The sequence below is a fragment of the Spinacia oleracea genome, chromosome 3 (assembly GCF_020520425.1).
Source record: "Spinacia oleracea cultivar Varoflay chromosome 3, BTI_SOV_V1, whole genome shotgun sequence".
Classification (NCBI taxonomy): domain Eukaryota; kingdom Viridiplantae; phylum Streptophyta; class Magnoliopsida; order Caryophyllales; family Amaranthaceae; genus Spinacia; species Spinacia oleracea.
In genome coordinates this window covers 101,124,129-101,136,781 of record NC_079489.1, presented here as the reverse complement: position 1 = coordinate 101,136,781, position 12,653 = coordinate 101,124,129, and the positions used below count along the sequence as shown (strand labels likewise).

The following is a 12,653-nucleotide window of genomic DNA, read 5'->3' as shown; positions in this document are numbered from 1 at the left end:
AGTTCAAATAGTTGACTAAATTGGTAGAAAAACACCAATTGTCAAGCCAGAAAAGAACATTAGATCTCGAGTGTGTTTTCCATCTGGGCCCCTTAGGAAGAAGGGGTCAAATTTGGAGGATTTTTTTTCTAGGTCCAAAAGTCATTTGCCGAGGTATAAATTCAAAAAAAGTATTATGTTGCAAATATTTGGCATGGATAGTCTAAACCCATTAATTATTATGATCTAAAATTATCTTCCAACCTAAATTTGCCAAGAAAGCAGAGTTAACGACTTCAATTTTCTGCAGGCCTAACCCCTTGGTTTTTAGGCTGACAAATGAAATTAGAGAGAGAACCTAAAAAGGCGTCGGTTTGTCAAATTCAATCTGAAATGGAAGCACTAGCTCGGGTTCATCGATTTCCAATGCCAAAAATTAATTATTTCAGCAAATTCCAGGAATATTAAGCCCAAAAATTAGAATAAAATAAAATTATCTACAAAACCCTAGTTGAAATTAAGGAAGCCCAGAAGAGTAATTGGTTTAGAAATTAAACAAATTTGTTGGAAGAATTTGTTAATTCAAGTTGTTGAAGAAGTGCAAAACAAATCGATTGAATAAAAATTAGAGAAATTGTTAAAATTACCCAGGATGTAAATGTTGGGTTATGAACAATATAAACAATATAATTCATGCGGAAAAACCATAAACAGTGAATCCAAATTACCTAGGATGTAAATGTTGGGTTATGAACAATATAAACAATAGTCTATATCCTCCCTATCCTGCTTATTATTCCAAGTGAAATGTCTTCCTATTGTTTTAATCTCAGTTAATACACAATAAGCCATGCATTTCCTCGTAGGTTGGATCTTAGAGCGTCTTATAGTGGAATCAATCCTGATGTGGCCAGAAATAGTGGACGGCAACCTGGCTTTGCTTCAATGGCCAAATCAAGAAGACAAAAGATCCTTTCATGGATCGCCACAACACATGCTGAGCCCATTGGAAAATCCTGGTCAAAACATGTCTGAAAGCACACTTTCTTTGTGGCCCGGCCCAAATTACAAAGGGTCCATCCATTCTTACCCCTGGACACGTGTCCCAAATCCCAAGAAAGTAACACATCTGGCAGCTAGGGTTGAGGGATCAATTCCCAAGAAACCCTAGCCTTATAAATAGCTCAGATCCCAAGGTAAGGGGGCAATCAATTCATTCTCACCTACCCAAAAACTATCTTTGCTCTGCCTTCTCTCTAAATTACTTCTCTCTCTAGCCTGTACTTACTTAAGCATCGGAGGGAATATTCCTACGGGAATATTCTTGTTTTGCAGGTTGCCAGAGGTTCGTGCCAGCTCATACTTGATACCTCCGAGGAACGCGTGACACGTCATCACCGGAAAAGATCCCACAACATTTGGCGCCGTCTGTGAGGAGGTATAGTATCATGGCCGAATCGCAATCTGAGGGAGAGTATAATGTTGAAGGAAAGGAGAGACGGCCTCGTGAAAGGAGTCAACACCATATAGAAGAAGCCAATCGACTCGCAAATACCGGATACACACCACGTCGGGTGCAGGAGGTCGAAGTGGTTGTAGAGGAAGAACCAGTCCTGGAACCACCTCCACCAGGCGGCCACCTAAGCCCCAGTGTTCGAGATGCCGTGCTGGATTTTGGATTTGCCAGTCTCGGTGGGATCGCTGCGCGAGATCCTAGCAGGATCCCAACAACAAATGAATCAAACCTTTCGACAGCAGATGAGTACCACACTACAGGATGAAATACGAAGGAACATGTTAATATACAGCACTGAAAGGACGGCACCGCAGAGGCCCCTCAGTTTGGGTGTCAATCGGATAAACAGAATGCCACTTAGATCCAACGTATGGAGAGCAGGAGAAAGCTCCCGTCCACAAGCCAGCCGTGGAGTCAGTCCCGTGGCAGAACGCTCGGAGATTGACCGCGGCCATCAAGCCTTTCGACCTCAACGAGAGCAGGTTACGCGACCACCATCCAGGGGAAACCCATCGGCCATCTTGCGGCCCTCCTCGAGACGTCAGGAACACTATGAAGCTGAATCTGAACTATCAGACACCGGATCCACCCTAGTAATGGGAGATCCCCCATTTTACCCCTCCGCTCGAGGGAAGACCCAGATGACGCCTAACAGAGTGAGCCTGCGTCCCCGTATGGTCTCCAGCCGTCGAGAACCAACCTATCATACCCAACAAGGGTTTAATAACCTGACTTTGAGGCACATGAGCACCCCCTTCTCTGAGGACATAATGAATGCCCCGAAAGAACCTAAAGTTAAAACTCCCACCATTGAAGCCTATGATAGTACCACCGATCCAGATATGCACCTAGTTGCATATCGTCACCACATGTATGTTCAAGGAACCAATGAAGCCACCTGGTGCAAATACTTTCCTGCTACTCTTAAAGGAGTAGCGTCAAAATGGTTTGAACGACTGCCCCCAGGATCAATTGCCTCGTTCAACGAACTACAAACCCTGTTCTCAACCAGGTTCATGGCACACAAGGAAGAAAGGAAAACAAGCATGCATTTAGGACGCATTCAACAAGGAAAAGACGAGTCACTAAGAAGCTATGTGAAGCGTTTCAATCTAGAGGCTGGACAGATTCCAGATCTTCCCGATGGCGTCTCCTTCGATAATTTTATCAGGGGACCGAAGAAAGGATCATTCAAGTTTGACTTAGTTAAGAAGAGTGTTCGGACTATGGCTGAAGTATTAGATGAAGCTGAAACATTTATCCACGCAACAGAGATATGCAGCGCGTCCAAAGAGGGAAAGAGTGGGGAGGCAACAAACTCCTCAGGGAAGAAAGACAAGATAGACCGAAAAGCCCCACGAGTAAATGGTACTTGGGCTCTTTCGAAAGAGCATGATACCAATTTCCCTGGACACAAGAGAGAACGTCCACAAGAAAGAGAATATTTCGAGTACAACACAGACCTTCTCACAATACTGGTAGACGTCGGGACCAGGTTCGACCTTGAACGACCTTTCCCCATGAGGTCTCCTGCTGAAAATCGAGACCCTAAGCTGTATTGCCAGTTCCACGAGGACATAGGACATGACACCAAGAACTGCAGAAGCTTGAAGAGAGCCTTGGACGGCCTAGCCTCCAAAGGGCACCTAAAGAAATACTTGCAAAGGAGTACTCACGGCTCGGGGAAGAACCAGTACAAAAAGAACAAGTCACCTGTCTCACCTACAGAGGGAAATCACATCGGAGGGGAATTTGTAGCCGTCATATCCGGGGGGCCAGCCGCTGGGGGACCCACCATGAGGAGACAGAAAGACTATGCCCGCCGCCTAGGTCAAGTAATGTTGTCAGGGAAGTCACCGGTGGACCCATTTCCTCGGATAGAGATATGTGAATCGGATGGTGGATGGGTAGCCACTCGACATGATGACCCCCTCGTGGTCGAGATCAAAATCTCCAACATGAGAGTGAAGCGTATCCTGATAGACACTGGAAGTTCGTCTGACATAATGAGCATGGAGTCCTTCAGCCGCCTAGCCCACGATCCCAAAACCATAGAAAGCATACATTATCCCATCATTGGTTTTGGAGGAAGCATCATACATCCCGTAGGCGTCATCAACTTGACGGTATGAATTGGAGATCGAAAAGATAGACGAAAGATGGGAGTGGATTTCCTAATCGTCAAAGACTTGACAGCATACAATGTCATTTTCGGACGTCCCACCCTGAACAAAATTAAAGTGGTAGTCGTCACCCATCTCTTGCTCCTGAAATTCGTATGCGGCGATGGGGCGATAGGGACTATACATGGAGACCAACAGCAAGCAAGAGACTGCTACCTCACGACCCTCAATCCGTCGGCATGGAAGAAAGATTTGGCCGAAGCAAGAGGCAAAAGAAAGCATGAGGAGGAGCTACCTACTGCCAAAGAGAGTATCCCAGCCAAGATAGAAAAAAGTGGCTATCAAATAGAATGTCATTAGATTAGTCAGGATACTTTATGTAATACGAGCCTACTAAACGGCCTAACAATTGTACAAGAGCCCACAAAACGGCCTGTAATGCTTGCCTACAAAACGGCCAATTTAGCTTCGCTACTTAGCAAAATGTTAAGCTTCATGATAAAATTTTTCTTTATCTGATTAATTGGCTCAATAAAGCCACTCGAAATTACATAGCAAAAACTAAAATACCCCCACTTTGACGAGCCCCAAGAGGCGGCGCCACGAGTGGTTAACTAAACGACGGCCCCAGAAGTGGCCTGAACTGACAAAGACGTAAATACGCAAAACGAGACTCAACAAAGCAGTCATTGAAAAGGACGCCCTCTCCTTTGAAGGCGTCACAAAAGACTAATCGGTTGACGACCTGAGAAGTGGTCTAGATTAGCGCCCCAAATTAGGCTGATCACCTAAAACACTGGGGTAACCGTCCACAAATGGACCAGAAAGTATGTTCCTGAAAAATCAGTAAAAAGCTGAAATGGAATAAAATACAACTGCACAGGAGGCACACAATATTCATACATGCGCACAAGGCGCAAAAAAACCAAATAAAATAATGCCCAAAGGCATGAATGTTATTACAAGCGCCCATGGCGCCACAAAAACCAACTAAACAAGGAAAACAGTTTATGGATGAGGGGCCGTAGAGCTTCCGTCCTGGACGTCCTGATTTTCGGGGGAATTCACCTCCTCTTCTTCTGCGTCCTCGTCCTCCCCCTCGCTAAAAAACTCAGAAGGATCCAGACCAAGGCGTCGAGCCGTCGAGACGACCATCTGGTACGAGATCCGACGCTTAAACCAGGAGAAATCCTTCCCATCCATCGACTGATTCCAGGCCCGCCAAGCATTCTCCAAAATAGACTCCTCCCCTAGCTTGAAAGAGCTAGCGGCCTCCCCCCGCACGGCTTCAATCTCGTCCTGGGTAGCCTTAAGTTTCTTCTCCAAGACGTCCACCTTGGAGGAAAAATTGGTAACCCGCTCTGAGACAGCGGAATACCCCTTTCTTAGCGCGGCCAACCTCTCCTCATGCTCCAGCAACTTCCTCTCATAGTCCTGGGCGTCCTCCTCAGCCTTCCTCAGAGCGTCCGTCTTCGACTTGATCTTGATATCCGCATCCTCATTGATCAGCCTAGCCTTCTTCTCAGCATACTTCTCATGATTCTCAATCTGGTCCTTATGCTTTAGCATCTCCTTATGCATATCAAAGCGGCAATGCCTAGCCTCGGCACAACGGATGAAGAGCTTCCAGGACCAAAAATAGACTTAATTTTTTCAAAAAAAAAAAGAAAAAAAACTTACATCAAGTATGAGGGACTGCATGGCCCCAAAGTACCCCAGGTCAATCCCAGGAAGCGAGCTTATATACTCCTCATGAATTGCCTCGTAGATGGCTGAAAGGATCTTATCCTTTTCCTCTAAACTAAACCCGCCTGATGGTGGAATGTTCGCCACTTCAGCACGCCACATCCGTTTGAACATGTCACCTGAATCAGTATCAATATGTCAATTAATATACTAAGTTACCACGATGTCATAAGTATTAAACAACTAACCAGCCAATGGAGCTGGAGGAGGCATAGAGGCATCCCCAACAGAAGGACCTTCAGACTCCTTACCCTTCCCCTCTCTCGACGAAGAAGCCGTAGCCTGGCCAACATTTGCAGCAGCGCCAGGGGCATCAACCTTATCAGTGGCCGCCTCAGTAATGACCGCTTTGGCCGTGGAATCACCATCGACAGCCACTTGTGGAGACGTCTCCTTTGACTCAGGAGGAAGGTTGGTCGCCTGAGGAATAGGGGCTCCCTCTCCAGCCAGAGGGGCTGACGGCTTCGCCACCGACGGCTTCGCTACAACATCAGCAGTGCCCAACTTCTTGAAGAAGGGACGCTTGGGCTTAGGGGCCGCCGCTGAAGAGGCAGGACGCTTCTTCGTGGTCGACGAGGTAGGCTCCTGAAAATGAAAAGGATGAACAACCACACATAGATCTTAAAAGAATACAAAAGTATGTCCAAATTAAACAAAATATACCTTAGCAGCGTCACCAGAGGCAACCTCGTCGGAATTCTTCGAGGAATCTTCCTTCTCAACCTCCACGGCCTTGAGGATGTCATCTGTATATACCTGCAATAACCAGGTAGGTACGTCCACCAAAACCTTGTCTTCAGGGGACAGACGACTCATGGCGGAATCTACACAAACCAAAGGGATTAGTGAAAGATAAGAAAACAAGGCTTTAGTGGAAAGTCAATGCAAAACTACCTCTATCCAAGTAAGGGCAGAGATCAACGGCCGCAAGAAAGACCATGCTGGTGAACTGACCCACATGGGGAAGCCAATTATTGGGCACCCACACGTGACTCTTCGTAGACAGCCGATACATTTCGGCCTGAAATAAAGGCTTTATGAGCCTCCAATCCCTTGACAAAAGACGAGGATAGGCGTCACCCCTAGACAAGTAGCGAGGCCGGAAATTCCAGCGCGAAAGACGCTCTGAAAGAGGGAGGTCTTCTATTCGAACGATAGACCACATTTTTCTCCACCATACCCAGTTTGAGGTCTTACCCACTATCGTCTTATAACCCCGCCGGCTATACAGGGTGAACCATCCCTGGGGAGAACGAGAGGAGGGGGCAATATCTACAAGCCTAACGAAAGCATGAAAGGAAGGAGCGACGTCACTCAATGCACACTTAGCAATATACCCAAAGACGTTTGCCCAAGAGTTAGGAGTCAGCTGGGCTAGGCCAATGTCATAACCCTCCAAAACGTCCATTACAAAAGGGTGCAAAGGAAACCTAAGACCCAGTCTGAAGGCGGCCGTATAGACGGCAACCTCACCCAAGGAGAGTCGGTCTACAGTATTATGGGGACGAGGGCACCTAAAACTAAAACCACGAGGCAAGAGTAAGAAACGCTCAAAGTCATGTCCCTGCTCCCTCAGATACCTCAACCATTTCATGTTGGGGAGGATGTCAGAAGGGAGCAAGTCCACATCCTCTTTCCCGCGAACCATAGGAGGGAGATTTTTTCCAAACTCCTCGTCAGAAGAACTGGAGGAATCATCCTCAAAATACTCACGCGGGACACGAGGACGGCGAACCACACTTTTTCTTCTCCTTGAAGAACGTGCCGCCTTAGAAGCCCCGTCTCCTGAATGATGGGAAGAGCTAACTCCACCCCTATTTCCTTGGGACGGGCTCGAAAAAGGAACCTTGTTGTCCCTCTCTCGCGGTGCTCCCCATGCACCTACATTGGGTGTCTGCTTAATACGAGCCATGCCGTCTTGCATAAGGAACAGGACGTCTGACTTTAGACAAGAGAAAAACGTGGCAACTAATTAACAAGACGCCTCCCCAAGAAATTAAAACATCAAAAGTAAGGAAATTTCAGAAACATGCAGAAATAAGAAGTTATCGAAAATACTTACCAACAAATGATCAAATTGCTGAAATGATCAGGCAAGTTGACTAAACCCCAAGAACAATGAACGAAGAATCCAAGAACACTCAACACAAACACAAGAGAATTGTCAAAAGAAAATTGCTCTTTCTCTCTCTAAAAGTCTCTTGGAAAAATTAACAAAAGGCAAATGAAGGAAAAACAACGATTTCTGAAACATTTTAAAGGCAAAAACCAGACTCCCAAAAAAGCAATCACACGTGGCACCATAACAAGGAGGCTCCCCCACATGGACAAGGGGAACCCTCCTTGAGGGGAAAATGATGTGGCCAAAACTAGTGGACTGCCACCTGGCTTTGCTTCAATGGCCAAATCAAGAAGACAAAAGATCCTTTCATGGATCGCCACAACACATGCTGAGCCCATTGGAAAATCCTGGTCAAAACATGTCTAAAAGCCCACTTTCTTTGTGGCCCGGCCCAAATTACAAAGGGTCCATCCATTCTTACCCCTGGAGACGTGTCCCAAATCCCAAGAAAGTAACACATCTGGCAGCTAGGGTTGAGGGATCAATTCCCAAGAAACCCTAGCCCTATAAATAGCTCAGATCCCAAGGTAAGGGGGCAATCAATTCATTCTCACCTACCCAAAAACTATCTTTGCTCTGCCTTCTCTCTAAATTACTTCTCTCTCTAGCCTATACTTACTTAGGCATTGGAGGGAATATTCCTACGGGAATATTCTTGTTTTGCAGGTTGCCAGAGGTTCGTGCCAACTCATATTTGATACCTCCGAGGAACGCGTGACACGTCATCACCGGAAAAGATCCCACAACAAATCCTATCCTCAATATCCATGATTGCATTGAAGTCTCCCATTATAACCAAGATGCTTTACACATGATTGAATATTTTTTAAGAGTGGACCAGAGAGCCCCTCTCTCTTTTGTAGTGTTAAAAAATGTACCATAAATAAAAGAGCCCAAGAAATTGTTAATGTTCCGCTAGGAGTAACCCAACAATAAATAAGTTGACTTTCCATATGAACCGTGTCAACTATGAATGCATCAAGATCCTAAGGAAGCACCGGTCTACCATTTTTGCGACAACTCAGGTTTGTAGTGAAGCACCAAATTGGCTGCTGGACAAACATTGAGGTACAAGTCTCCCATCATAGGTGTCTTCACCCTTGTTTTCAAGGAGGTTGGAAACTTTTATTAGGTGGGAATAAATCATCTTTCTCACCACTCCCTGCTTATCTTTTATGTTCAACCCCCTAACATTCCAACAAAGCACACTACCCATTAGGACTAGGGGTTGTCCCCCTTGCTTAATGTTGTCTCTCCTTCTTTTGTGTACACCAACATATTATCCTCCATTACCTCTTCCTCATCAGAATGAATTTCACTCAAAGTTTGGAACTTGATGGTGGTAATAATGGGCTTAAGTTGTTGACCTTTGCTCAGGTTGAAGCTAGCTTCTTAAACTAGCCCATCAATGGTTTGGGTTGGGGGCACAATCTCCCCTGCAAGTTTATGATTAGCTGGCTTTTTTATAGCCTTCCTAGACCACATTTTGTTGCTTCCCCCAGTGGTTCTCTTTGCATTTAGTTGGCCATGTCCTTATCCTTTACGGACAATACATGAGATAGGTAGCCAGTTATGGTTGACTTTTTGGTCAACTTTGGTGTCATTCTCATTCAAGAAGTGCATGTATTCAGGGAATTCCTGACTAATTTTGAGCTCAACTAGGACTATTGCAAACATGAACTTGTCGGTATACAATGTTGCTTGTTTAAATTTGATCACAAACCCAACATCACCTGCTATTTTGATCAAACTCTTCTCACCCTAATACTTCACTTCCAATCCAGGGAGTTGGATCCAAATTCGAAGTTTCTTAGAGTCATTTTACCACAATCTTGAAGGGATAATTTTTATTGATAATAAATAATTTATCACTAATAAATAAATATTTTGTATATTATATCATGGTAACTTAAATTTTGGGGTAACTTTAAATTTTCTTTAAAATATTTATTTTGTTCCGGGGTCCGGATGTAATTAAGAATTTGGGACAAAAGAATATTTAACATTGATTGGCTGCTGCAAATATTGTACTCTCTCGGTCCCTAAAAGATTATACCGAATGTTTTTATTCACTTGATTAAGAATTGAGTTTACTCAAAACCAAATCAGTAGATAGGTTATTACTAAAATTAAATAGTAGTGTGTGAGAAAAGACATGTGAGAACCACAATGATAATATATGGCTTTAACATATAGGGACATCTATTTGTGATCAGAGGCCGATGCAACATGTACAAAAGTATGCAGGCAGTTGCATAGCCTGGCATTAGTTAAAGGTATTTGAAGCAACTTTACACCAAATAAATGGGTGCGGGAAGTTGGTACTTTAGTGTGGTAGTGTGTTGGTTTTGAGGGCTTGGTGTTCAAATCTGTTTACATACGTTTTTAAGCACTTGCATTTTTTTATCGGATTTTTCATGAAATGACCCCGAGGTTTGCGTTAATGCACCAAATACCCCTAATGTTTTCCGAATGCACGAAATACCCCTGACGTATGCAATAATATCACAAAATACCCTTGTTGACCATTTCCCGTCCATTCCGTTAAGTCTCCGTTAGCATGAATTTACTTTTTTGCCCTTACTCAACCATTTTCTTTACTAATCCTAATATTAACCCTTAATTATATTAATTAAACCCAAAAAAAGAATTAACTACTATTATTTTAAAAAAACACAAAACTTTTTTTGGGGCTTTCTTTCACTTGCTCTTCTTCACTTCACACTCTTCCCTTCACGCCAACATTCATCATCATCATCAATCATCATCTTCTTTTTTTTCTTCTTCCACCATCATCATCTCTACAATCTTTCTTCCACCTTGTCATTCTCTTTCCTCAAACCCAAATTATTGAAACCCAAATTATTTCCTCAAACCCAGATTATTCCTCAACCAGATTGTTAATTCAAACCCAAATTATCCCTCAAACCCAGTTGATTTCAACCCAAATTATAAATCTTCAACCTCAAACAAATTGAATTTGGAGGAGAGATAATCAAAGGATGTTGATGGGGTGTCTTTGTTTGGGCTCTTCCCTAATTAAAACCCAAATTTTACTGGAAAAAAAAAAACAAACCCCAAACCTTCTTCTTCTTCCTTATGCTACGCTTCTTCTTTACCATTAAAATCCAAACCTCCTTTCTCTTTCCTCTTTCTCTGATCCATCACTTACCCACCTCCATCACTTACCCACAGTTCGGCCATCTCTACCACCACTCCACCCTCTCTCCTCCCAACCGCCATCTCCACCACCACCCCGCCCTCTCTCCTCCCAGCCACCTCCATCATCGCTCTAGCACAGTTCGACTTTCCAATTTTCCGCCTATTACTGATTTTTTCATCAATGCTTTTGTAAAAATTGAACTCTAGATCTGGTGTAAAAGTTGAATTTGGTAGTGGAATTTGGTATTGGAGGAGAGAGAAAGGGGAAGAAAAGATGAGGGACCAAAGATGGTCATTGAATGAAATTGAGGGGATAGAAATACAGTAGCAGGATTTGAGAATTGAGAGTGGGAGTGAGTGAAAGAGAGTGAGATCGAATTGGGGATGAAATTTAGAATTCACATATGGGCTTCCATTGATTTCTGCATCTAGTTTGATGATTTTTGTTGTTCAAAGGAGATAATGATGTTGTTGATGATGATGAGTGGAGATGTAAAATGGAAGAGGAGATGAGATAAGGAGGAGGAGAGTAAAAAAAATAAAAAGTAAGACTTTATTAAAGGTAGGTTAAATTGTTAATTAGGGTTAAATTGAATCAATAATAAATTGATTAGGCGTTAATGACTAACGGCGTTAACGTCCGTTAGCCTAATGGGCACTTTTTGTTATTATCCCATACCTCGGGGGTATTTGGTGCATTCTGGAAACATTAGGGGCATTTGGTGCATTAACGCAAACCTCGGGGTCATTTCATGAAAAATCCGTTTTTTTATCCCTTATTCGTTTACTTCAACCAGTCAACTTACATAATTCTGCATACCCTATACATTAAATTTGGATCCGCTATTGTTTGTGAAATATATGACTTTTTTTTTCTTCTGAGAAGAACACCAAAGAGGCATTAGCTTTCATTAAACGCAAGACAAAAGTCCGAAGCAATTACATTCTCTATGGCACTAGGAACACTTCCAACCCACACTTTAGTAGTGTAGAGGGTTATAGTGAGCCATTATATGTGCCGCCTAATTAGCTTCTCTATAAACATGGAAAAAACTAATAAAATCAAACAAAGAACATAACCGTAATATCTCGCGCAAAGTAACACCCAAGTACGAGCCTTCGGGGTTTCCAGCCTTCAACTTTGTAATGATTGGCAAGTTGTCACTCTCCACTATCACAGCTTTTTCATGGCATTGTAAAGCAATTTGCAAGCCCAAAATTATAGCTTTTGCTTCTACAATATCAACAGGCCATTGGTGCTTTACTTGTTGACATGCTGCTCTTCTTACTCCACCTTCATGATCACGCACAACCACACCCATTCCACATCCCTCGTCCCCATACAGTGCAGCATCAGAGTTTATTTTCAGCCACCCTTCATCTGGTGGATGCCACTTTACCGAGTCGCGCTTCATGACGGTGCTACTTGACCTGATATGCGTCCCTTCCATTTCATGATATGTTTGCAGCAGTCCCATAGCACTAGACACCACCTCACATGACTTTCTCGCTTCGCCACCCAACCTCACTTTATTTCTCTCAAACCATATGAACCAAGCAAGCACAGCAACCTGCTCAACAACATCTCTACGCCTCTTGTCAGTCGGCTCCCCCAACCAAACAGAAAAATCAAGACAAGCAGGCCCCTCTATTACAAACAGAAAAGATATATGACTATCTTTTAGGTATAGAGGGAGTAATAAACAATTTAGAGACTGAACGGGTTATACTTACCCACTATTAACCAATAAAATCTCAAATAAAATCGGAAATTTGGACAAACTAAAAGAAAGTAAAAGTCTACTGGTTTTGTTATGGCCGTTGGTCAACTTCTTTACTCCTTTTCTTCTGCAAACTTGTCGTTTAAGTTAAATTAATTGCGATACGGATTACCTTATTTGACAATTCCATTTCATTATCTTATGTTCATTGAAGTGGACCCCCCCTCAAAAAAAAAAAAAAATGTTCATTGAAGTGAGTCTATCCATAATTTTCCACACTTTCG

The 12,653-nt window shown here is 43.4% G+C and overlaps 1 protein-coding gene across 1 annotated transcript; it reads left to right on the top strand.

The window, feature by feature from the left end:
- Positions 1 to 1,845: 1,845 nt before the first annotated feature.
- Positions 1,846 to 3,627, top strand: LOC110794225 (uncharacterized). The gene is made up of 2 exons (XM_021999177.2): positions 1,846 to 2,366; positions 2,508 to 3,627. The coding sequence occupies exons 1-2, from the start codon at positions 1,846 to 1,848 to the stop codon at positions 3,625 to 3,627; spliced, it is 1,641 nt and encodes a 546-aa protein (XP_021854869.2).
- Positions 3,628 to 12,653: the final 9,026 nt, after the last annotated feature.